General features: G+C 43.5%; 1 protein-coding gene across 1 annotated transcript in view; it reads right to left on the minus strand.

Annotated features, from left to right (window-relative positions):
- Positions 1-25273, minus strand: part of CNBD1 (cyclic nucleotide binding domain containing 1) — a 172018-nt gene that overhangs the window by 84178 nt on the left and 62567 nt on the right. Inside the window, exons 5-6 of the mRNA XM_066624400.1 lie at positions 6976-7121; positions 2726-2874 (exon numbers count right to left, since the gene is read on the minus strand). Coding sequence (XP_066480497.1) covers positions 2726-2874; positions 6976-7121 — 295 coding nt within the window. The remainder of the gene's footprint in view (positions 1-2725; positions 2875-6975; positions 7122-25273) is intronic.

Here is a 25273-nt window from a genome sequence, read left to right on the forward strand (position 1 = left end):
AAAAAACTCAAATGTTTGCAAACCATCAATTCAATCTCTCGCAAATGTCAAATACACCGACTAAAGGTTGAACTTTTGCAGGCCTGAACGACTCACATGGTTTGCAGGAAAAAGAACCTTTGCAAGCAGTTGATTCATTCACAAGGACTCAAACTTTTGTGAAGAGCCTCATGCTTGATTCTGCTCACAAGTAGTGAAGCAGAGGATTAAATATTTCAAGCTTCCTTAGTTGAGTATTTGCAACATTTCTCAATGGATACAGAAAAAGATCATACAAATTCAGACAGTAGGTCTATCAAAACCATGATAGTTTAATGCAACTTCCATGTTCAGAGCCAGAATACCTTTGAAAACAGACGTGAGTGGGTAAACAACAAAAGGTAGTAGTCATCTCTTCCCATGCTCTGCCTGTACAGTTCCATGAGCATCTGGTTCACTAGAAACAGAAATATGGATTTGATAGACTTTTGGTCCAATCTTATCAGGGCTGGTGGACTGCACCAGCGCACCAGCCAGGAGTGTCAATGAAAAGAGTGCACAACCCTGTTGGTGCCAGCACAAAGAACAGAAGGTGTGGATGCGGTAAGCTAAGAACATAAGAAGAGTCCTGCTGGGTCAGGCCAAAGGCCCACCTAGTCTAGCTTCCTGCACCTCACAGTGGCCCACCAAATGCCTCAGGGAACACACAAGACAACAAGACACCTGCATTCTGTTGTTACTCCCTTGCCCCTGGCATTCTGATGTAGCCTACTTCTAAAATCAGGAGGTTGCACATACACATCATGGTTTGTAATCTGTGATGGACTTAAACCCCTTTCAAAGGCATCTAGGCCAGATGGCATCACCACATCATGTGGCAAGGTGTTCCACAGGCTAATTACACACTGGGTAAAGAAATATTTTCTTTTTTCGGTTCTAACTCTCCCAAGACAACATTCAACTCCGTTCATCCGCCACACTGTGTGACTACACAGGTTCTCAGATCTTTGAATAAAGCTACAGTCACTTGCCTGCCTGTCTGGAGTTGGAAGAAACAGAGGCTTTTTCTTGCCAGCCACACAGTACCATGATTGGTGAACCACTTATTTTTGAGTCATTACCAAATTAATTTTGAAAACCACCAGTTTCTGTGATAACTATTCATTTTTTTTAATTAAGTATTTTATTTATTTATTACTGATACAGGTAAGAAAATGGGTTAGACTTTGGGCAGGTACTAAACAGGTTACAAGTGAGGCTATGGCCCTAGATTACAACATGCATTATTGAAAAAAAAAAGAAAAGCAATCAAACTGAAAAAACACAATAATCTTCAATACGAAGGCTATCATATTTGCCATTATAAAAATTTAAATTTATCTAAACACTCAATATTGTTTAACTAAAATTATCTATCCAATCTCTGTGTTCTCACTGTGATAACTATTCAGTACCACTTTGGATTCAAGGCATCTGAGAGATTTTAGGTTTCTTTCACTGAAAAAGGCACCTCTTTATTTTTCACATTTAGGTCACCCTAAATGACTTAAATGACAGTATTTTTTTAATACTGATATTGTTGTCATCCATTGGATATTGTTTATGCCAATATAGGTTAATATAGCTTCATGGCTTCATGGCAAATTAGGAATTTGAAACTGCATCTTCCAGTTCTAAGTCCAATTCCCAAACCATTACCATCCTGGCATTTGGAATGTTGTGTTCAGGATAATATTTGCTTTGACACTGAATTTGATTGGTCTGTATGCATCTGTGGAGGTTCGGGAATGTGTAGTTGGTTACTAGAGGGTAATTAGTGACTCCAAACCACAGCCTGCAGTGCACTGAGAAAATAATCTTAGACATGGCACTAGCAAAACTTGAATTTCTGCAAAGATCTGGCATGAAGAAGGGAGGCAGTGAGGTAGAAAAGTAAGACTTCGCCACTGCCATGCTGCGCCCAAGATTAAGTGCCTGAGATTATATGTGCCTAGAAATTTTTAGTGCACTGACATGTTTCGAAACCATTTTTTAACTGTTTTTCACACCGGCCAGCATAGCACAAGGCATGCTGTGGCACCAGGAAGCTGGTTGTTCTATGACCCCTGGCATCAGGTTGCACAGAAGGCACAGCATAGCCAAGCAGGTGGCTAAGGGGCATTGCAGGGGGTGGAATGCTTAATCTATTGAAAATTAGACTTTGTCACACCAAAAATTAGCTTCGCTAAATAAATACAGCAAGTAGTAGAGGTTCATTCTTTGTATTTTTTGCATATTCTGAAATCCAGAAAAATTCAACATCCAGAATGCTTCCAGACCCAAGCATCAGAATGCCAGATGCAAGGGAGGGCACCAGGATGAGGTCTCTTGTTATCTGGTGTGCTCTCTGGGGCATTTGGTGGGCCGCTGTGAGATACAGGAAGCTGGACTAGATGGGCCTATGGCCTGATCCAGTGGGGCTGTTCTTATGTTATGTTCATTCCGGCTATGGGATACTCAACCTGCATATCAATTAGCCAATGCTAAACATTTGGTTTCGTTATATGCCATTTCACTTAAAGTCGCAATTTCCAAGAACCTATTAGTGATATTAAGCGAAGATTATCTGTATTGCTGCTGTTTGCTTAGGGCACAATCCTAACCAGGTCTACTCAGAAGAAAGTCCCATTATGTTCAATAGGGCTTACTCTCAGGAAAGCATGGTTAAGACTGCAGCCTCAATGGCAGAAACCCTACTGTAACTTACCGACACTTGGATTATTGAATGGGATGGTGTACATGTAGACCTCCTGTCAGGAAACACAACAAAACTTGATCTGATCATTTTCTTGTAAAACAGATTCTGTGGTTTTGCAGAGCCTTTGAGTATAATAAAGAACCCTTCGCTTCCATCCACTAGAATTTAAATACAAACAAATAAATTAACAACAGACTCTGATTTCTCAGTCTTTCACAGACAATGTTTTGACACATCCATAGCATGTTGGAGCCAAAACGAATCAAAATGCATCTACATTTGTAATTTTGCAAACATTTTTGCACATTTAAATTGCTTTCAACATATGTTCCCCTACATAGTAATCCTGAACAATGAATGGTTTCAACTTTGGCTATTTTATCCCTCAGTTTATTGTACATTTTTTTTTAATACTGATATTGTTGTCATCCATTGGATATTATTTATGCCAATATAGGTTAAATGAAATGAAATACATATATGCTTGATTTGGTGACCCCCCCCCCACCATCAAAATGAAAGATACGTGATTATGTGACCCATTAAGTTATTTACTAAATACTTTCAGATCCCACTCTTCCTCCCAGAATGTCAGGGCAGTATACATTATTTTTCCCACCTCTCTTTAATCCAGGTGATAACTTTCTAAATAGAATAAGTTGAGATATACTTACTGGCCCAGGGTCACCCAGTCCACTTCACAACAAGGTAGGGATTCAAACCTGGGTTTTTTCAGTCTTTGTCAAACACTCTACCCTAGTGTTTCTCTGGCAGAGGCCTCCTCCGATGGATTCTATCCCCCACGTTGGGCTGCAAAGCCCTACTCTGGATTTCTCTTGTCCGCGCTGGCAAAATAACTGGTGCAGATGTGAGTAGCCCCATTGTGGGGCCTGGGGCTTTCCTCAGGAGAAGGGGACAAGAGTTCCCTTCTCCTGAGGAGACCTCCGGCAGCCTCCCTGGCCCCGCTGGATGCAGCGGTAGCCCATCACTGCACCTGGCAGCGTCGGAGAGCATAGGATTGGGCTGTAACAGCATGCTACAAGCATATTGCCATTGAAATGTAGAATTACCAATTATTCAAATCAAAGCCTTTTTTTTAGGTCACTGCATTGGCTGTATTTCACAATATAGATACATCATGCAATTTTTATAGGTGCTATATACTTCTAAATTCGGGCTCTAGGAGGGAGAAATGCTGATATACCAAGTGCAAAGTCAATTCCCCCTCTGCACTTCTTTAGATGATTATGGAAACAGTAAAATATGCATGGTTTTGGAGATAGTGGGCAATTTGCATAGAATTTATAATTAATTCAATTAATTGTTGATTTGTTTATAGTTCTGCATCTTAAAAATACAAATATGTTTTATTATTTATGTTTTTAGTGATTTTGAGAGTTTTATGTTCTAAAACGGATAGTAGTTTTTGAACCATAATAACAGTTACATTTTTGTTTGCTTGTTTTGGACCAGTCTTGTTATTCCCTAAAATGACAATATAAGCTTTAGGTTTAAAGTATGCAAGATTTCTTGGAAATATTGCTGCTACTTCTAAAAGATATCCCAGAAACCTGAAACCACTTAGGATGAAAACTATTATTACACAGCAATATAGCCTTCCCCTTTCATACATATGGTTTTCCTGAAACTTTGTCTGCAAAATAATATTTGGAGATTAAAACCTTGTCTGGCATGTATTATTTTTATCAAGTCAGTTCTACTTAGGCAAAAATCAATTTTATGTTTATTTTTAGCTTGACAAATCAGATGAGATTGAAAATATTGCTTAACCACGTTCAAAGAACTGGAAAAGATTGCACATTGATGCAAAGCAGTTTTTCTTTCTTTCTTTCTTTAAAGGCATGATGTGACAGTCTGAGTCATTAAGATGAGCTTTTATCTCACGCACACATTGGTGCTTGGTAATTTTAGATTGCTCTCTCTCTTCTACCCTACTGCAGTTTTCACTGAATGCACACTAAATCAGAAGAACATTTAATCCAAAGTAATACCACTGTTTCAGTGGCCAAAATACTAACAGATTTGGGTAGAATCATTTTGTTATATCACATTTACATCCCAGCAACCAAAATGCCCATTTACATCATGATCATTTCAATCACCAGCTCTGACCTTAAAATTGTCCTTTTTATTATCTCAACTTAATTTATGCAAATATAGTTCTTGCCTGCTTAGATAATGATTTGATCTTTTAATAACTTGTCCTTCAGTTATGGTATTCGCTTTAGGTGACTTGCTACTGTCATGTAAAGGATCAATACAATGTTAACTCTAAGAATGAACAGATTTGAAGGATACAAACTAAGATGTGAAACTGGTGAAGGAGTTGCTGTGCAATCTTCACTAAATCACAGACACCTGGGCTCCAAACCTGGTGACAATACAGAATATACTGAAAGCAGGCTATGAATTTTGAATGACTGGAGGAATGCTGAGAGCACTGGAATTAACGTAAAGAAAAGCAGAGGGCTGATCCTTTAGCTTGTTGTTGGTGCCTGATGTCTCTTCTCAGTAAAATTTTATCTTTCCAATACTGCCTGGAGAGTTGGCAGAGCTGGGACCTTCTGTTTGCAAAACATGTGTTTTAACTCGGAGTCATAGCCCCTCCCATCCAGTACACAGTACATAATATACAGAGGCCCTTAAGTCTCTGCTCCCAAGGAGATTACAATCTAAAATGGACGCTGGAGACACAAAGGTAGGAGAAGCAAAGATAGGGAAGGAACAGAGTGGTATGACCCAGAAAGCCACCCAATATCTCATCATATCTGCTGCTTCCACCTGTGCCCAAAGAAACTCCTTAACTAGCTGTTAGCATGGATTCTCCAAATCAAGGAGCTCCTTCAGTTGTATGGGTCTTGCAAATCAAACTGGAAGTCCTGCATTTCCATGTTTGAAGAAATTGTGCCAGGAGCAGGTTAAGGAGGCAGGCAATACACTTTCTGCTTGCTTTTAGTGGAGAGAAAGCAGATCAATGTAGCTCACAGCAAACAGGCTGGCATAGACCTGAGAAGACCCATTGGGGATCGTGCAGCAGTCAGGAAAGTAAGGTCAGTGTTTTACTTCTTACCTCTCCTGACTGGCTGGATGCAGCAGATGCTGCATTGGCAGCCCTGCATCCAGTGCGCTGTTGCTAGGTAGGACTGGGCCCTTAGTGGAGAGGCCCAAGCCCATATGGAAAAGGTGGGTCCTGAGGAGGGATTTGAAGGATAGGAGGAGGGTAGTTCATTTATATGAAACCCAAGACTTTCATAATACAAAGATTACCTCATAGGTGCAAAGAAAATTGCAGAAATTAATCATAAGGAAATGAGTACCATATCTGCAGTTTCCACTAAGCAGTTTTCCACATGCATCTTTCTAGCAGAATAATGACAATTCTCTTTAGATTGTAGATCAGGAGGAAAAAGATTGATGTAAGTCAGCATGACAGGCAGAACATATTAGAAGAAAAGATGAGAGATGAAACCTGGCATATATTATTGTGGAAGTAAGGAGCTGTTTGCTGCAATTGCTGACCCCAGAAAATGACAATTCAGTAACCATCATATCCAACCTGATGAATACATGTACAAATACAGGACACACCTGCTTCAGCATTTTAGAGGAACACACCAGGGTGGATTAGCAGGGGTGCTCACCTCCCCACCTCTTTCACTCTCTGAATTTAAAAAGGAAGAGGGGAGAGGACTGGTAGAGGATGTATGGAGGAAAGGAGTGTGGTGGGCTGGTGTCTCCGACATTCTCACCCAGCGATTTTCAACAATTATTTTGTGGCACATTGGTGATGTATGTGATGGTGTGCCCTGAACATTTTAGTGCCTTGTCAGTGTGCCATGAGATTTTTTTTAAAAAAGGTTTTAAATCACTGCTTTAGCCTTCCTCCTCTTCCATTCCATTTCTTCTTTTTTGAATCAAGGAACTGGAGGAAGATCGGTGGATGCGGAAGTGGCTGATGCACTGCCAGGGAAAGTGGGGTAGCATTTGGAAGTACCAGGTGGTCTTGGGCTGACCCAATAGCACAGCCAAAGGGAATTCCCGCTTGCCATCAGAGGCATTTTGGGCATAGATGGCAACACTTAGGCACTGCCTGCACCAACTATGGCTGGAATGGCTCTGATGGCAAGTGGGAGGGACCACTTGCACAGCACGTTGCAGTGCCCTCCCTTTGGCTATGCTACTGGGCTGACCCAACTGTTGGTAGCAAGAATGACAATAAATGACTGTATTTGTCCTACCTTTACTTTCTTTTTCCCATTGTTCTTTTACAACAGTTGTACTAAGTTCCCGCAGCTCTGCATTGGAAAGTTGGTCCCTGATTTCAGGAATGATTTTCATTGCCTTATACACGGTCGCATGTTCTTCAGGAGTTCTTTGTATGGGGCTGCAGGAAGAGAGTTGGGTAAAAGGAAGAATGTCACCAAGGGTGTCCTAATTTTGCCATCTATAGTTGCAGAGAAGGGAGAATGTGACCAGTTGCAAGGGCCTGAGGTTGTAAATTTTACAAATGCAGTGAGAGGACAAAGTAATGGGGGAAGGGAATTTCACATATGGACTTTGAACCAACCAGCCAAATGCAACCATGCAACAATGGGAGCCGAGGTAAACTGTTGGCAAGGACTAATGTGGAAAGAAAAGCAGCTCAGGGGTGTGTTTGAGAGGAGAAATGGCTAGTTGGAAATGGCTTGTACCAACACCCTTTTATTCACTCTCTCTAAAATGCTATTTTTCATTAATATCATTCAAAACTAGTCATGCCCTGGCCATAACTGCGGAGTAGGTTTAGCTGCCACCAGAAATGCAAGATCAGGGTCACATTTCCACTCCTTCATGGAGCTTGGGGTTTGGCTGCCAACCAACAGTGCTCAGGATGAGTTATCTGAGAAGGGAGAAGGATGGGCAGTGCCCTAACCAACCTCCCTACTTCACCCCCCCCATCACTAATCCCCAGACAATCACACACACAAACCTTCTCAGGGTAGCAAGTAAGGCTGAGCAAAGCAGCAGAGATGGGAGGCCAATTTCTCTATCGGTTAAAGCACTAGCAGGTTGGTTATACTCAAATCAAAGAAAAAGATTTATTGGGGAACAAAATGGAACTAGGAAAAAAGACACTCCAATGCTACACTTCAGATCAAGAGGCAAAGTTCAAAATAAAAAAATGGAGTATAATAGGACCCTCCAGTATTGGAGGGAAAGATCCTCTCAGGAGTTAACTCCTTCCTAGCTAGGTGGTATTACAGCTTTCATCTTGGCTTGGTTAGCATCTTGCAAAATCCAGTTTACATGGATCTCACTTTCATCTCACTTTCTCAACCAATCTGGGCAATGCTCTTTTATCCCACTTTTAGGAGCCAAGCCCCCATACCCAAGCTCTGATGAGCTGATCTGAAACTGACAGATTTCTCACTCCTAAGTCAGGTGAGCAAAGTCGATGAATAACTAGGTGTGAGCTAGGTTTCGGTCAAGGTTATTGTTCTCTGGCAGTCATTGGACTCCAATTTATATTTGAAAGCGGAATGCTTTGTGATACACAACAGGGAGCTCAGGCCAGAATGGAGAATGTGACTAGGTCAACTTCAGTATATGCAGAGCACTGTAATTTAGGGGGGAGGGAAGAAGTTTTCTCCAGAGGAGGAGGCTTGCTCATGACATAGAGCAAAATAAATGAAGAGATGGTTTTTGGTTCCTAAAGGGTTCACAATCTAAAACACACACACAAAAGAGGCATACCTAGTCACTGAAAAGAGAGATTATACTTGGATGAAGGGATGGTAGTTCTCTTCCTGTTAAGTATAAGAGAACCAACAAGATGTCCCTTGTTTTGTCTGACAAAAGTGGCTCACAAATTGTGGCTCAGGGGAGAAAGAAGAAATTGAAGGGGCAAATACATTTATGATTTCAGCGTATATCATGACAGAAATATGTTGTTGCCATAGCACGTGGCAGTATGAAATCTTCATATGATTTCATATGAAAATACTAAGATTGTACTGGTCAAAACAATGGCCAAGGTTCACTGCTCACCAGTTGCCTCACTCTGATCCAAATTTCCAAGAACATCCTAGCTGAGAAAGTTTGGAAGAGCCAAGTCATATTGCCAACAGAGTCTTGCCAGCTCAGCTAACAGAGGTGGCTCAGAGCAGAATCACTGCAGCAATATCAAAATAGGAAGGGGGTACAAATATAGCAATGTAATGCTTCAAATTATAGTATTTAGGGCTTTCAACTGGACACTTCCCAAGGAATTGCAAAGAACAACTTGTACAGTTCCCAGCTGCCAAGAAGGCAACTTTTGCTGTTCTTAATGATAAGCCCTCGAAACACTGCAGTGCTTTTCAATTATAGGATAGGCACCCCAAATGTGCTCTCCTCAGCCCTTGAGTCTGTGAAGGCCACAGGCTAAACTGGTCCTCAGAGGCTATAGACTGAAGGACTGTGGAATGGTGAGAAATGGAATTGGCACTAGGCGAGCTCAACTATGCAGTGCTTCAAAAAAGCAGGTACTAGCCGGAGAGAATCCCGTTTCAAATACATGGACACCAGAGTGAAATGAGTAAAATTACATGCTTCGCTTCTGCTCTTGAAATGGAAGATTTGCAATGTGCCGTATTTCTGGAAGAAGTGGATCATTGCAAATTGGAAGATGAAATACAGAATCAATGCCCTGTGCCCTCCCCACAGCACAGTGGGATATATCAGTGACTCTGGTTGCCAGATACTGGAGACAATAATGGAGAGACTATAGCTCAGGGGTAAAGCACATGTTTTGCATGCAGAAAATGGCAGTTTCCAGTCCGTGGCCTCTCTCCAGGTAGGACTGGGAAAGACTTCTGTCTGAAATGCTGGGGAGCCACTACCAGGCAGCATAGACAATGCTGAGTTAGACAGACCAATACCTTGACAGTATAAGGCAGCTTCATATGCACAAATGATTAGGGATGTCTCTCTCCATCACGTCCTGCATTTGGCTGGACACTACTGGAGACACAATTCCCGGCTAGACAGACCTTTGATCTGATCCAACAGCAATTCTAATGTGCCTCTGCATTTCTGGTATTTGCTTTAATGCAACCTAAAACAACATTATGATGATTTATTACACCAAACATTGCTGAACTAGTTTCAATTTGTTTTCCGTAAAAGAGATACAGAAAGTGGTCATGAAGCCCCTCCTCTCAACATCTCCTTTCTCCTCTGGTTGAGGATGAATGTAGATCTCTGACAGCTTCCAACACACATAGGTTTGGTGGCTGAGGGTGCAATCTAGAGGAGCCATTGGGCCAGCACAAGTCCCTTGTGCTGTGTCACAAACATGCCATAAGAAACATTTGCACCTTCTCCAGTGCAAAGATGTGCAAATTCAGCCTCTGCACCACCCCAGGAAGGTAAGTTTGTATTGACCTGGGGAGGCCGACATGGGGTTTGGGGAGGACAGGGGAAGGGTGGAACTGGGGCATTTTGGGGAGGGTGGACAGGGGTGGGCTGTTGGGTGGACTGGGCCAAGGAGGGGGTGGGACCCACCTCCAGCACTTAAGCCAGATCCTGACCCCCCTCCTGAATAGCCCAGCTTTACACCAGTCTGCTCAGATCTGTGCCAGCAAATTAGCTAAGGCAGATCGGAGTAATCCCATTGAGGTAGCTGAGGCATTACTTGGGATAAGACAACATAAGCCCCTTTACTCCGAGTTGCACTGCTTTCACCTTCTAACTTGCACTGGATATCATGCAGGTCAGTTGGCCTGCCTATTCCAGAACAGGTTAGGATTGGACTGCCTAGTAAATAGGCCCTACAGCTCACAAGAAATCACAGCATTTCCATGTGCATCCACAATCCCAGAGTCATTTCTGCTTTGTAGTATCTCTGTGCATCCAGACAAATCCATCTTTCACCAGCTCGTTTTGAAAAGATCATGCAGGTTAAGTAGAGAAGACAAATGCTTGGCAAAATTGCCCACCGTGTTGTTTCGTTTGACACGGTGACATCTGATTGCAAATTTTGCAGGAAAACCATTTAATAATGTCTTTCCAGCCTGCTGCAATTTTTTATTTTGTCTTTACTAAGCAACAATTACAGGTAAGTAATTTTCCCTGAAAGATAGCACTATGCCATCATAACCTCTTGGCATTATTTTTTTTCCTTTTGATGAGCAACAACTGCACCTTTTTCCCTCAAATTACTGAGGCTGTCCAAAAAAAAAAGTAATGAAACAGCTAGCTGATCACAGATAAAATCTGAACCGGTGAAGGCAGAATTCCATACCACAGTATGGGAGGGAAAATAACAGGTTCTAGTGAAGCCGCATATCACTTTTATGACGCAGGTTGTGTATATCAAGCTCTTAAACTTCTCTTGCTTCTCTCCAATATTTTATTTATTGGAAATAGTTTAGCCAGCATTATTGCTTTCTTTAGGAATTTTGTCAGGGCAAACACCTCAAAAGAGGCAATAATGCCAAAATAGTAACATAGCGTCAGGTAAATAAAAAGGCCTGGACTATCAAGAACATTCCTTAAAGGCTGTGGAAAGAGACAAGCAAATCCCCCTTTTCTCAGCATACAGGTTGAGCCTCATTATTTTCAAGAGTTCCATTCCAAGAACTCAGGTGGATGGCAAAAAACACACTATAGCAAATCAATTTGAAAAAGCAAAGTCTCTTTGCTCTGGTGATTTAAAAACAGCCTTGCTGATCTTTGTAATGGACACAGAGGCCATCAGTCTCTCTCCAGGAGCTTAGGCTTCACTAGGAGGCAGTAATCCCTCCCTTCACCAGGAGCCCCAGCAAGGGGGAAAGAATGGAGAAGGTGATCATCGCTGCCATTTAACCTTCTTTCACATGCTCAGGGAGAAGGCTGCAGAGAGAATGATTGATGGACTGTCAGCCAACTACCCTCTCTGGCATTATTAAGGACTGTTTTCCTTTAATGTAAAGGGCCCTATCACCTTTGAGATAGAAAAATCTGTGGATACTTAGGTTATACCTGTAATCACTTGTATGACTGTCTCTCTGCAATAGTAAAAAGCAGTTTTTTAAACTGTGATTTTAAAGTGATGCATTTTTCCCCTTCTCCAGGGATCAGCACATTCCTTCTCATTTGCAGTGGCCATTCATGTTGAGTCAAATCTGTGTATTAAAAAATCCGTGTATAACAAGGCTGGACCTGTATACTGTGCTCTTAGTGATTATCATTAGGAATAGCACCAACTGAAGGGCAAAGAACACACAATAATAATAATAATGTAAATAACAAGGATCCTGAATTCTTTTTATTGATATTTACACTGGATTTTGAATTATCTCTAATTACAATGAAATAGTACTATATAAGTTACATGAATCCAAATTCCTTATATGCAAGGCTATATTTTAAGGCTAAACAGGAGAACACATGCCAAATATGATACAGGGTCTATAGCTTTAGTGGGGGAAGGAATTTCAGCCAATATACAGTACTGGGGAAATGTACAGGGAAAAACCAGATCCAACATGCACAGTTGTAAAGGTTAATGTTTGTGAAATGCTTTGAGCACCAGAAAGCTCTATGAAAATGTGAAGTCTTTTTGGGAGGGAGGGGTTGGTTTTAAGTGTATATCTCTTGTCATAAACAAAGGTTAAAAACAGTTTCTTTTTCTGTTTGTGTGAAGTCAGAATATAAACTACAGGTTTCCCTCCAAAACCATTTAAGTTGAAAGAAATGTGAGAAGGGCAATTGGGTTGAAATTCCCTCCCAAATGGCCAGCTGCAAGGCGGAGGAGCAAAACAACCCCAAAGAGCATATACGGGCAAGCTCCTAGTCATTCGGTGTGAAAAGTTGAAACTGGAGCTGAAATAAAACACTGAATCAATGAGGCTGCAATTCTATACACCAGCGGTTTTCAACCGCTGCGCCATGGCACACTGGTGTGCCGTGAAGCTGCCTCAGGTGTGCCACGGGCCAAGCAGTCAGGCGGTGGTAGCAGCGGCAGCAGCAGCTGAGTTTGGGAGAAGTGCCATTTAGAGCCTCACGCGGCGGCAGGAGAAAAAGGGGCAGCCCGTGGAACGCTTCTGCTCTTGCTGGAGCCTGCCGCACACGCGGATTTGGAGAGAAGCCTGAAAGAGCTCCCGGCGGGCAGAACGTGGAGGGAGTGAGGGTGAGCAGCGAGAGCGAGGAGGGAGGGCGAACCAGAAGGTGGAAGCGGGTCCAGAGCCAGAAGCAGCTGGCTGGAAAAGGATCCCAGAGAGGCCCTTTTCCTTGCCTGCAACGCCCCAAAGTGACCCTGCCTGCATTGCCTCCACTGGCAGGGCTTTGGCAGTAAGGGCGCTGGGCCACAAACCTATCCAAACTTACCTAGGAGTAAGCCCCATTGACTATAATGGGGCTTACTTCCGAGTAGGCGTACAAGGCTTGGTCGTACTCTTTCTTGAATACATGAGCAGGCAAGTGATGCTTTTCTCTTCCCCCACCCCACCCCCTCCCCTCCTGCACACACTTTCTGCCCTCATAACTGCAGTTAACCCTTCTCTTTCTGCCCTCCCCACCCTTTTCCCCACCTTCCAAAGTCCAGAGTCAGTTGCCTCCCATTCTCTCTCTCTCTCCCCCCCCCCCACAGTGAATCCTGGTGTGGAATAACCACACTTTCCTGAGAGTAAGCCCCATTGAACAAAATAGGACTTACTTCTGAGTAGACCTGCTTAGGATTATGCCCTTAGTTATATTAATTAAATTAATTGTAACATAATAATGTAATTAAAAACTAGTAGTGTGCCTTGACAACTTTAGTGCCTTGTCAGTATGTGCCTTGAGCTGAAAAAGGTTGAAAATGGCTGCTATACACACTTATCTGGGAGTAAGCCCCATTGAATTCAGTGAGGCTTACTTCTGACTAGACATGCTTAGGCTTGTGCTGTAAGCTACATCACTGCTGAACTATTCAAGAGAAAAATTACTACCAAATTTTCCTTTGTAAATACTCAGTTTTGTTTGAAGCAGGGTGACCAGATTCAATGGAGGACAGAGTGCGTATGCCTTTAACCATGGTATAGAAGAGGAATTTTGGCAGGTGCAGTTTTTTAAACCCTTCACCTGCCAAATTCCCTCTTTACAATGGAGTTATAGGTACTCTGTCCTCCATAGTATCTGGTCATCCAGGGTTGAAGAGCTGCACCATCTCTACTTCAATTCTTCCCTAAATTCTGGTGGAGTGCTAGGTTATCCAAGGGTAAACTAGTCTCAGGTGTTGAGAACCGGAAAGGGAGTGTCACTAATCTCTTAGGCCTTGTGAGATTAGAGAAGAGTGAGGCCCTGGCACACTACAGTGCAGGCCTGGTTAGTACTTGGATGCGAGACCACCTGGGAATACCAGGTGCTGTAGGCTTATACCATAGTCTTTGAGACTGAAGGTTGCCAACCACGGTAGTCGTGGAAGAATGACCAGATGGATTAATTGCAATCATATCAGGGTCCCAGCTCAGGGAACCATTAGACCACATCTATATTATCAATAATATAATTTGCATCCATATTATCTACCAGCACATAGATGGAAGCAATTTAACAAGAGGAAAGAGTAAACATTTGCGTAATGAATGAATTTTAAAGTGTCAAAATGTATTTTTTTAATAGAAGCAATTGAACCTACTATTAAATCTGGTTAGTCAACTCTGTCCTTTTAATGAAAGGTTATACATTCATTTATCCCCTGGGGGCTGGGGATGAGAATAGACCCTCAGTTTAGCTGTACTTGTCGTAAGAGGCGACCAAACAGCTACCGGGTAGATGGGACTTGTCAGCCTGAGAAGGCAGCTCATCTGAGAGAAGGAAAACTCTGATCCCAAACCTCCACTGCCTTGTGGCTACATCTAGTTATGGAAAAGGCTTCAGGAGTCAACCTCAAGGCAAAATCCGGAGCCGGAGCCCCTGAGACAGTTCACGGCTGAACACAGTCACATTCTGGCAACTCCTGCGACGCCGCTGGAACCGACCGTATTGGCTTCTGCCTTTCCACTGGACCATTTCAGTGACGTGGAGAGGGGGAATTTGCTGCATGGGAAACAGTCTATCCTCCATATCTGCTTTACCCAGCCTTTGCGCACTGGAGAGGACACTCTGTTCCAGAACCACCATTCAGAGCGTGATACCATAGTCTTCCGAGACTGAAAGATGCCAACATGTATACATTCACTTGCACATGAACATGGTTGACAAATGCCAGTCTGCATTATCAGTGCAACAGTATGTAATTATATGTGACTCAAACTGTTAAGGCAGGGACTGTTGCACCAACAGAGCTGGTTGGAAATCTCTTAAAAATCTTACTGCCTAATTTTGCACTGATAGAATATGAGGTGAGCCATAAAGCCATGTTAGAAATATGATCTAAATTGTGTTTGACTGGTATACTTTGGAAACTGTCAACCATTATTCACACATTAGTGGCAGTTCTAACAGTATTAAGCCTGACTCATAAATATGCGGTAATGACATTTTAGATTCCCACTGGCTGGAAGAGACTCCTAGTCCAAACCTAAGGCAGAAATACTGAGCACACTCACAGGAGTGAACCCTTCTAAACTCAATGAGATTTACTTCTGAGTAAACCATAGCAGAATGCCAGAAACATGAGACAAACGTGGGCAAAGAGGCATGTTTTAAAGTGGTGCCTACTTATATTTAGCAGCAGGAGGGAAACTGACCCTCTTCACCCAAGCATGTGTCTTTTCCAGAGGCTGTTGCTGCTGGTGTCTCTTTTCCATCTCTTTTCAGACCGTGAGCCCTTTGAGGACAAGGAACCATTTGCTGATTTGCTTTGCTATGTAAACCACTTTGTGCATTACTTTTGTTGAAAAGCGGTGTACAAATATTTATTAATAAAGAAGCAGAACAGTTTTAAACTTTGGAGTTTATTGCTGAGGTTCCTTCTCTGCAGATGGCCACAAACATACTTCTGTCCACCCCTTCACAGAACCCTTCTGGCCCCTTCAGGTCAATTTAGGTCCTGAAATGGACCTACAGCCCAACTTTATCCCCCCCCATCCAGTCCTGCCAATGAAGCGCACACTGTATCCTGCAAAAGAGGGGTGGCCTCTTTGAGGTAAAGGAACCTGTTATCCCAGGGCAAACCTCCGCTGCTCTAATGGGACTCCTCAAATTGGTGCCAGCTATTTTTCTGGCTCAGGTAAGAGAGAGGGAAGAGGATAGGGAATGGTGTCAGGAACTGGTGCAAGCTGGTAAGACTGAGATCCTGCCTCTCTGTGCTGTCTCCCTTCCCATGCAAAAACTCCCCCATTGCCACCCCCCTATCCAATTCCGCCCACCAGGTTAGATGCCCATTGGAACATGTCTGATGTAGATCTGAACCTGGAAAAGTCTAATGTATTCGTAATTGTTCCCTGTTGGTTCAATCCCACTTTCTGAGTGCATTACTAGGCAGAGACAGGCCCCCTGTATACATGGGACTTGCCATCCACTTCAATGGAGGACACAGCAACTCCATATCTTCATCTAAAACTTACTGAGTGGAAGAGGTTGCTGTATTTGTTGGTGTCTGGGAGAGGGCTTACCAAATGGGAGCAGCCAGGGCTGACAACCTATGGAGATGGGCCTGGGCATGGTCCTGCAAGAGCTCCATAGCCATTGTCAGCACTTTAGGTGCAGGAGGGTGGGCGCAGAAATGATACAGTGGAAGGAACATTCAGCCAGGTTTGAGCTCCACCATAGACCACCAGGAAAGTGATGGGGAGAGGGGGGGGGGAGAATGGTCTGGGAAGTGGAGGTAGACCAATCACGGTCAGAAGGGTGAAACTACCCGCAGATGGCAAGAACTTTTATGGGGAAAGGGGGCAGTTTAGATTGAGGGAGAGGGGCCGATCTCAGAGAGAAAGACTATTAGGGCCAGGCCCATCTGATGATTAGGTTTTTGGGCCAGGAACACAGCAAAAGGACCAGGGCCAGCCTTAGGAGCTGCAAGGCCCAGTGCAAAACATTTTTGTGGGCCCTCCCACCCCTGCAGAGCCCCCCTATTCACTGCCAGGATGAGTGGCAGTGGAAATGTACCTGGTAGCAACTGCCAACAGCTCTTGGGGGGGGGGGGTTAAAGACAATCAGACCCAAGAGTGGGCAGGAGGCCCATCCAGCGGCAATGCTCTGCTCATCATGCAATCCTTGCAACACCTCAGCATGGAAGATTCCATGTCAGAGCATCAGCTAAAGAGAGAGGTGCCAGTTGTGGCCCCAGGTGCCGCAGTGCAGGGCTCTTCCAGGCACATTGTCCAATTTGGCCAAATTAGTCAAATTACCCTAAGGCCGGCCCTGCCAAGGGCAAGGAGGGAAGCAAAGCCAACATCATGGCTGACCCAACCCACCACCCAAGGAGGGAGCCTCTTGGCTGAATGGAGTAGAGAGTAGAGCTGAATGGAATAGAGTTAGAGTAGAGCAGCCCCTCCCCCACTCAGAGCTCTGGCACCCTGGATTAGGGTACCCAAATTCCCGGGTGAGGCCACTACCTGTTGGGACTACTCTAGCAGATGGAACCCGTGGCTAGACCTAGTCTCCAAGCCTGCACAGCAGCCAGAGGACACTTATATGTCTACTGTATATCTCTGACATATAACAAAGCAACCATTCACAATCAAGGGGTTAAGCAAATTATGTTCCACCCTCCTTATGTATAAATGTTTAGTACATTTTTTAACCGAGAAAGTAATGAGAGAATTCTAATTTGGGGGGGGGGGGGGAACTTGCTCTATTAATTTGCAGTTTTATGGGCTAAATTATTACTGCTGCTTAATGCCATTACAATTATTCCAAACTGCCTCCTCCCTACTGTAAAATGCTTACCAAGACAATATGGTTAGAGGCTGCAAAGGTACAATTATTATCAGTGCATTATTGAGACACGAGGACTAATTTGCAAAAGGCCTCTAGTAAAAGCTGAATGTACCACTGTCACATTCATGAACCGATTTCCATCTGACCTTATACACAGGAGACTCTAGGTTGACTTTAATGTTTTTGGCATATAAGAAATATTCCTCTTTAAAATTTTATAACTCTCAGAGCTCAAACTTCTCTCCTCATATGTTTTTTACATCAGGCCTGTGTATAATTTGAAGACTAGTTTCATAGAACCTGGGAAACCCATCTGCCTGTAAACCTTTCCCGGCTAGTTGACCTTTGCTCCATTTGCGATGAGATTTGGTTGGTGGAATTTAAATATGAAAAAATCACTCCAGTTCCAGTGTTCTTCTTTAAAGTCAAGCCTTTTCTAGCACCTTCTGTCAACTCAGGTTTCTTGAATTTTTCCCCCCTGAATAACAACCTTTTCATCTGTTGTTTTTGCAAGGCGCCATTAGATATCTTAACACCCCAAAAGTAAATATTGATACCTGCACACTGGTTGACAGCACAGGTCAGAATATCTCTGGTTTGTTTGTGAAATATCTTGTTTTGTGACATTACACTGGAAAGTAGAGAGACGCCAGAGCCACAGCACCAAGACGCCAGTTGAGTCCTAAGTCTCCATCCCCTTGACTTGAGTTGCAAATGAGTCATAACAGTGGCCCTCGCAACTCATCCAGAGCTGTTTTTCAAGTCATTTTGAGTCCGAATATTTTTGAAAAGCAAGTCAAGTCCCAGAAGCAGCAAAAAAAAGTAAGCACACACCCAAAACAGAGTCATAAGCACACACAAAGCTAGTTTTGACTTGAGTCTATTTCATTTTTAGGGTAAAACCAGCAAATCCTGAGTCAGTGCCCAAGTTTTTGACCCATGTGACTCAAGCCCATATGAGTCGCGAAAAACATGTGTTTTCAGGACTTGAATCCAAGTCATCTGAGTCTCGGCCCATCCCTGCTGGAAAGGAAATATACATTACCCAAAGCACTGATTTACTAATATGAATGTCACAGCCCAATCCTATCTTCTGGCCTCCATCAGCAGAACACATGTTCTGCTGACAAAAGCCCCAGGATCCAGGTATGGATCTTAGTGCTCATCATGTGACATCTTCACACTTACCGACGCTGCTAGCAAGTGCAATGAGGCCACTAGTGCAGATGCTGGTGGTTGCACACGCAGGGCAGCTCCAAAACTGCCAGGGTAGGTGAGTTGGCAGTGGGTGCAGGCAGTGAGAGAGATGGGGAGGGAATAGGAGGAATAGGGGCATTTCTGGCTGTGGAGGGGTGAGGAACCAAGGGCAGGGAGGAAGTGAGAGGGGGTGGATTCAGCAGGAATAGCACATGCCAGATCTTATCCCCTCTTTTTAAAACCTTCCTGTCCCTTTCCTTTCTTTGGACATGTTTAATGCTCAGTAAAGATGTGACCTATTTATTATAATCCTTTGATTGTGGTATGAGAACACCACGATTAGCACTATATTTTTGTACAGTTTATACTCCTAGAGCAAACTTTCAGATGCTTGTACCTGATAGGAGATTTCAGTTTTAATGAACAATTTGAACCCTCCACAAAACTATCTCCAAAACCTTGCCGTTTCCTGTACCCCAGTCCTTATCAGAACCACGTCCTGAAGCTTGAATTCCACACCTCTCCCCAGGCTCGACCCCTTTCCAGGAAACAGGATGGCCAGTCATGCCAAAGCCCTGTGTGCTGTCCTTGGTGTCTCCTTCCCATCAGCCAGTGCTTCATACTCAAGATTTCGGGAACTTTTACAGGTTTTTCCCGACCACACACTCATTGTAAGGTTGCAGGTAGTTCTCCATCTACTATATCAGAATCTTCTTTTACTGTTACTCTTGCAGATGTTGCTGGCAAACCCTGAGGCCCATCTGGTCCTAATAAACAGTCATTCCGTCTGTTACACTGAAAAGTCTTTTCTCGGTCAATACCATAGTCTTTTAAAGCATTGCTCATTCATAAAGGAATTGTCTGTGTGGAAATGGCATTCACACTTCCTTCAGGTTAGACTGTCTCACTAAGGCCTGAGGGGAATGAGGTCATTATTACCTTGCAGATTGGAGAAAGACTCAAAGCAAGTTAGAGAATGAAAAGCAAAGCCGTGGCAGGGTTCTTCTCAGAAACGTTCCACTTTCCCTGAAAGAGGTGTTTGGATTCTAGATTTTGGCTGCAAAACACCCTGAACTTGCCAGCAGCAGGACCAAAATAATGTGCTATTGATTTGGATAATGACTTTGCCCTCAAACACAATCCACATTTAACAACAGGGGCCAAAATGCTGCAAGCAAAAGGGATCCAACAAACTTGGCTCGATTTATTAGCCACGTCATGGGCTTAGGTGGTTTTCCTCAGCTGAAGGGAACCCTCATAACTCATATGTGCCAGACAAAAGCCAAGCCATATATAGCTCGTATAATACTGAATTTAAAAAAAAAAGTTTAACATACATATGTTAAACATACATATATATACACATACATACATACATACATACATATATACGTATTCAACCTGTGCACTTATTAAACAAGGCTTTGTTAAAGAATAGTGGCTGAAGTTGGTGGTATCTCCAGGATACCCTTATTTATTAATGTTTAATAAAGGCAAGGGAAAGAGGGATAAATGAATTATCCCTGCACAGCCCTGAGTGTTCCTCTCCTTCACACTCCTTTCCAGTATTTCTCCCTCAGCCCCTTGAAGATCTCCTGTTCCCCCAAGCAGGGTCTCTTGTTGCCCCTTGGAACATGGCCCCTCTGGAGGAACTCCGTCCCTCTGCAGGAACCCTCTGCAGATTGCCTCTTAATTCCTTCAAAACCCTACTCAAAACCCATCTTTGCTGTGAAGCACTCAGCACTATCCCAGTCCAGTGATTTTCAACCCATGTGTTGTGGCACACAGCATAGGTGCGCCATGAAAGGTTTGCGGGTGTGCCAAGGGAATTTGGAGCATAGTGGTTTGAAAATCGCTGAAAAACTCTTCCAGTTTGTGCGGCTCTGTTTCTATGGCAATTGTCAATTGGGAAACTAGGGCAATTGTCTGTCCCTCCACCTTCGATGGTGTCATAGGATCTGAGGCTCTGCTGGTGGAGGAAGAGGAACAGACAATTCGTTACCACAGACAGTTGCCCTAGAAACAGAGCTGCAGAACCCAGAAGAGTCTTCCAGAAGTTAGAAGTGGTATCACAAGAAGTGAAGACCATAGGGAAGACCATAGAGATCAGTGTACCATGAAGAGAAAATACAGAAAATCACTGTCCTAATCTCTTTGCCTGGTGACAATTAAGCTTAAGGATGTGTGCATGAGATAATTGTATACTCTTCTTTATTTACCCCAGTACCACTTCCCTCCCTTTGCTCTGTTACCCTTGCAGTTTCTGTTTGTTTGCTTTTAATTTCTGTTTTTAGATTGTGAGTCCCTTGGGACATGGGCCTGTCTCCTCTTCTACTGTAAAGCACCATGGACACTGATAGGGCTGCATAAGAAAGACTCCAGCCTCTCTCTTGCAACAGCAAAAAAGAAGACCTTCTGATTCCTTCTCTGCAAGCTGACTTAGTGGTTCTTCCCCAGTCAGTTTATGACTTCTGGGCCAGCAGCAAGCCAACAGGGATAAGCTCCCTGTCACCAATTTAAATGTGAATTGATAGGGAAATGAGGCCACTCTGTTCCAAAAACCTCAGCAAAAGGCCACACAACCGCTCAAGAATGAAATCACTACATATTATAAACTTCAAGCTGTTATTGCCCTGGAGGCGTCCTTCAGTACCAAGCCACAGTTTCCAAAAATACATAGACAAATGAGAGGGAATTCAGAGGGGGGAAGAAAGGAGAATATGGCCTGTAATAAATAGATTATGAAGCAGGAGCTGAAGTAGACTGCTTGGCATACAGCTTGGCTTTAGGACATAGCAAAGTTTTGCTAAATAAATACCTGCAGATTCCCACGATTGCCATTTCTTTCTGAGATGCCATTTAGTGAGGCTATTCCATAATACTGTTTCCAGTGTGAAGGCTAAACATTGTACCATGACTTCGTTGTGCACTCTGTGCTGTGTCAGTATAGGGCAACATTATGCTCCATGTGGTTCATGTTGCCAAGGACTGCTCCTGTTTTCAGGCAGCTGTCCCCAGCAAACATATTACATTTGAGGTTAAAATTGACAATGTTTCTGTTAAAAAAAAAAAAAAAAACACCCGCCCATGCATACACATTTACCAAGAAGTAAAATACTTGAAGAGGCCAGAAGGGGGCCCACAGTGTGCATCCATATACATGCAGAAGCATGCACACAAAATGCCAGTGCACTGCTATTTCTTTTCATGGTTTCATCTTGGCCTAACCAGATTCAGAGACACCATCTGCTTTGGAAGCCAGGACAGAATAGGAAAGAGAAACAAAGCTTTAGCAACACATTACAGTGGTTCTCAGACATTTAGCACAGGGACCCACTTTTTAAAATGGGAAACTGTCAGGACCCACCGGAAGTGATGTCATGACCGGAAGTGACATCATCAACCAGGAAAATTTAACAATCCCAGGCTGTGATCCTACCCACACTTACCTAGAAGTAAGTACCATTTACAATCATTGTTAAAAGCATATATATAGTAGCTTGTTCAAAGTACAGGTCTGTTACATTTCCACAAATGTAGTCACATACCATGGTAGCATCAAGTCTAATATATTAAAAATAAAATATTGAAATGAATGGGGACCCACCTGAAATTGGCTCGCAACCCACCTAATGGATCCCAACCCACAGTTTGAGAAACACTGTGTTATTGTGTCTAGGTGTGCCTGAAACAAAATTTGAACCAAGGGGGACCTCTTTTATATACATAGCCCAATTCTATCCCCCACCAGCCCTGAGCTGCATGCTATGGGCTGCCCAGGGACCAGACAGCCCAGGAGAGGTATGTAAAGACATTTTTTACTTCCTTCCCCATAGGTTACCTGGTTCCCAATGAGACAGACCCATGCAGGCTCTTTTGCTGGAGTAAGAGCCTCTGAGGGTAGTTCTAGTCCTGGAAGGAGGGACAGGATATTGCATATGCAACTCCCACTGAAATCTACCCCCTTCCCACACCCAAACTGTCCCTGACCTGACCTGCTCACCACCCCAATCTAGCCTCATGGCTGACTTACAGATGATGACAGATGTTCTGCAGGCTGCTGTTACCCACACATTGCCTCCAGAGCTTTGCACTTGTGGTAGCAGCCTGCAGAATGGAGGACCAGCTGTATTCCAGTTCCTAAGGCCTTATGCTGTCAGATTCCAACAGTGTAAGGTCTGGATAGGATTGGGCCGTAGGTTTCTTAGTCACTAGGCTATGCCAGTAGCAGTTGTAACTGCAGAAATGACTAAGGTCCTGATCCTGAACAGTGCATGCTGGCTCACTGCTGGTGCAGATTGTCACAAACGCGCCATAAGGCACATTTGCAAGCCCTTACCATGGGCCCAGCACCTGACCTAGCCCAGCTTGAGCCTGTGGTGGACCAGCTCTGGCGCTGGGCCTGCGTTCCGCCGCCCAGCGGTTACCCAGACCACAGGGCAGTGGAGAAGTGAGTGAGGGTGTGGGGAAAGGCGGGGAGGAGGTGTTCTGGGGGAGATGGGGGAGGGTGGGTAGATGGCGGGGAGGAGATGTGGCAGGAGAGGGAGTGTGGCGGGAGGAGGGCAGGACTGGTGGAGCTTGGCTCCAATGGATTCTGAGCCCCATGTCGGGCCGCACGGTCCAACAAAGGTCTTGTTGATTCTCCACCAGCTCAAGAGCCACCACAGAATCGAGTAACCCCATTGTGGGGCTACTTCCCTTATTCAGAGGAATGGGATGAAAGTCCTCTTTTTCCTGAGGAGCCGCCACAGGATGCCAACAGTGCTAGATACTGCAGTAGCCATTTTGGCGCCATGCTCCAGGCAGCTCAGGATTGGGCTGCCCAGCTCCTCTCTTGTAATTACTTTTTCACTCTCTCTTTTCCAAACTTCACTTTTGCCTTCTCCTTCATCATACCTGTTCCCTTGGTTCTTTTTTAGTATGACTTTCTCTCCCAAATCACAAGAAAAAATAAATAAAAATAAAAACCCTGAATAGATATCTGGCTTCTCCCGTCGTGACAGAACTAGCTGCATTTACTCATAGCAGTGTCTGTTCAGTTTCTCTCTTGGGTTGACTCCACCTTGCTCATTCTGCAGGTGCCTGAAATGTATGCTAGGACTGCCCGGGAATTCACATCACCGTGTGCAACACTGAGAAACAGAAAGCAGAATACAGTATGCAATGATGACATAAGAACATATTGCACCCTTGAATTGCTGACTTTATGGAGGTAAAATGTCAGTGCAGTCTGATGGAATTTTAATTCCTCCAAATACTGGGACATGAGAATGGTGTGCAGTAATGATTAAAATATGTGTGTGTCTGGTTCTGGAAAGAAATTGCATTTTGAGTTATATATGTGTATCATTTAACGAGGGGAGCTTAATACTAAAGTGGTGCTGAGCTGCACTATGCCAACTGGACTTCAGTAAGTGTATGAAAACTAGAATGACATCACTTGGCTTTCCATAGAAGAGCACAAACGTGCCAAGAGAATTCCAATTAAGACTAAGAATGCCTTGGGAGATACAGCATAAGTCCAGAGGAGGAAAAAAAAATACGTTAGGTGCCTCTATATACTGACAGCCAACTCTTTTACAATGTGAGGATGCCATATGGTATGCAGTCAATAAAACATAAGCCTTGCTAATTTTTAATCTTCTTGAAAACACACTTCCTGAAATGTTTCAGAGTTTCTTAGTATATAGCCAAGAGGCCAGCTATGATCCTTTCACCTGACTGCATGCAGAAGCCAAGGTATTCCTCACACCAACTTGTAAACCTTAAACCACTGGATTCTTAAAATGAATCGAAGAGATAATTCCATTATTGCACCTGCACCCTTGCATGTTCCCTGTGAAGTATCTGGCATCAGCCAATGTTCGCAAAGGGGTACTGAGTTAGAGTGACACTTCATCCACAAAGTCTGTCTTTAACCATTAAAGATAGTTCATCAAGTTTCACAGACTCTGCAACCGACTAGCACCACCTTCCAAAAAGGAGAACTGAGCATTTACCATCACTAACAGAGTTGCATCTAGTTTCAGTCTGACTGGCTGAAATACAATATGCAGTCATGGGTCATTATGTGGATGCACGGGAGGTTAAAGAATTGACTATGGCAAAATAGCTTTTCCATCTGCAAGTATGGGTCAGCCTTGAGCTTTATTTTATGGCATTCTCATGTTCCAAGTTCTGGGAGAATCCATGATATTGCACTGATATTTTGCTTTCCATATGCAAGTATGTGTAAAACACACTTACCCACTGGTCCATATGTGGACAGTGGTCAACATATGAGCTGCATAAGCTCTACAGTCAAGATAGTCAATTTCCAAGCCTGGGGAGTACACTCTAGCATAGTATATTCTTATTGCAAGAAAAGCTATTCCTGAGGCTGCAATCCTATAACACTTTCCTGCGAGTAAGCCCCACGGAACACAATGAAACTTACTGGAGAGTAGACATGCATAGAATTGCACTGTCACATTTTTTCTTTTTGATTTTTTTCCTTTTCCAATTCCTTCCATTTGAGACCAGATTTTTTTA

This window comes from Tiliqua scincoides, chromosome 4, assembly GCF_035046505.1.
Source record: "Tiliqua scincoides isolate rTilSci1 chromosome 4, rTilSci1.hap2, whole genome shotgun sequence".
Lineage (NCBI taxonomy): Eukaryota > Metazoa > Chordata > Lepidosauria > Squamata > Scincidae > Tiliqua > Tiliqua scincoides.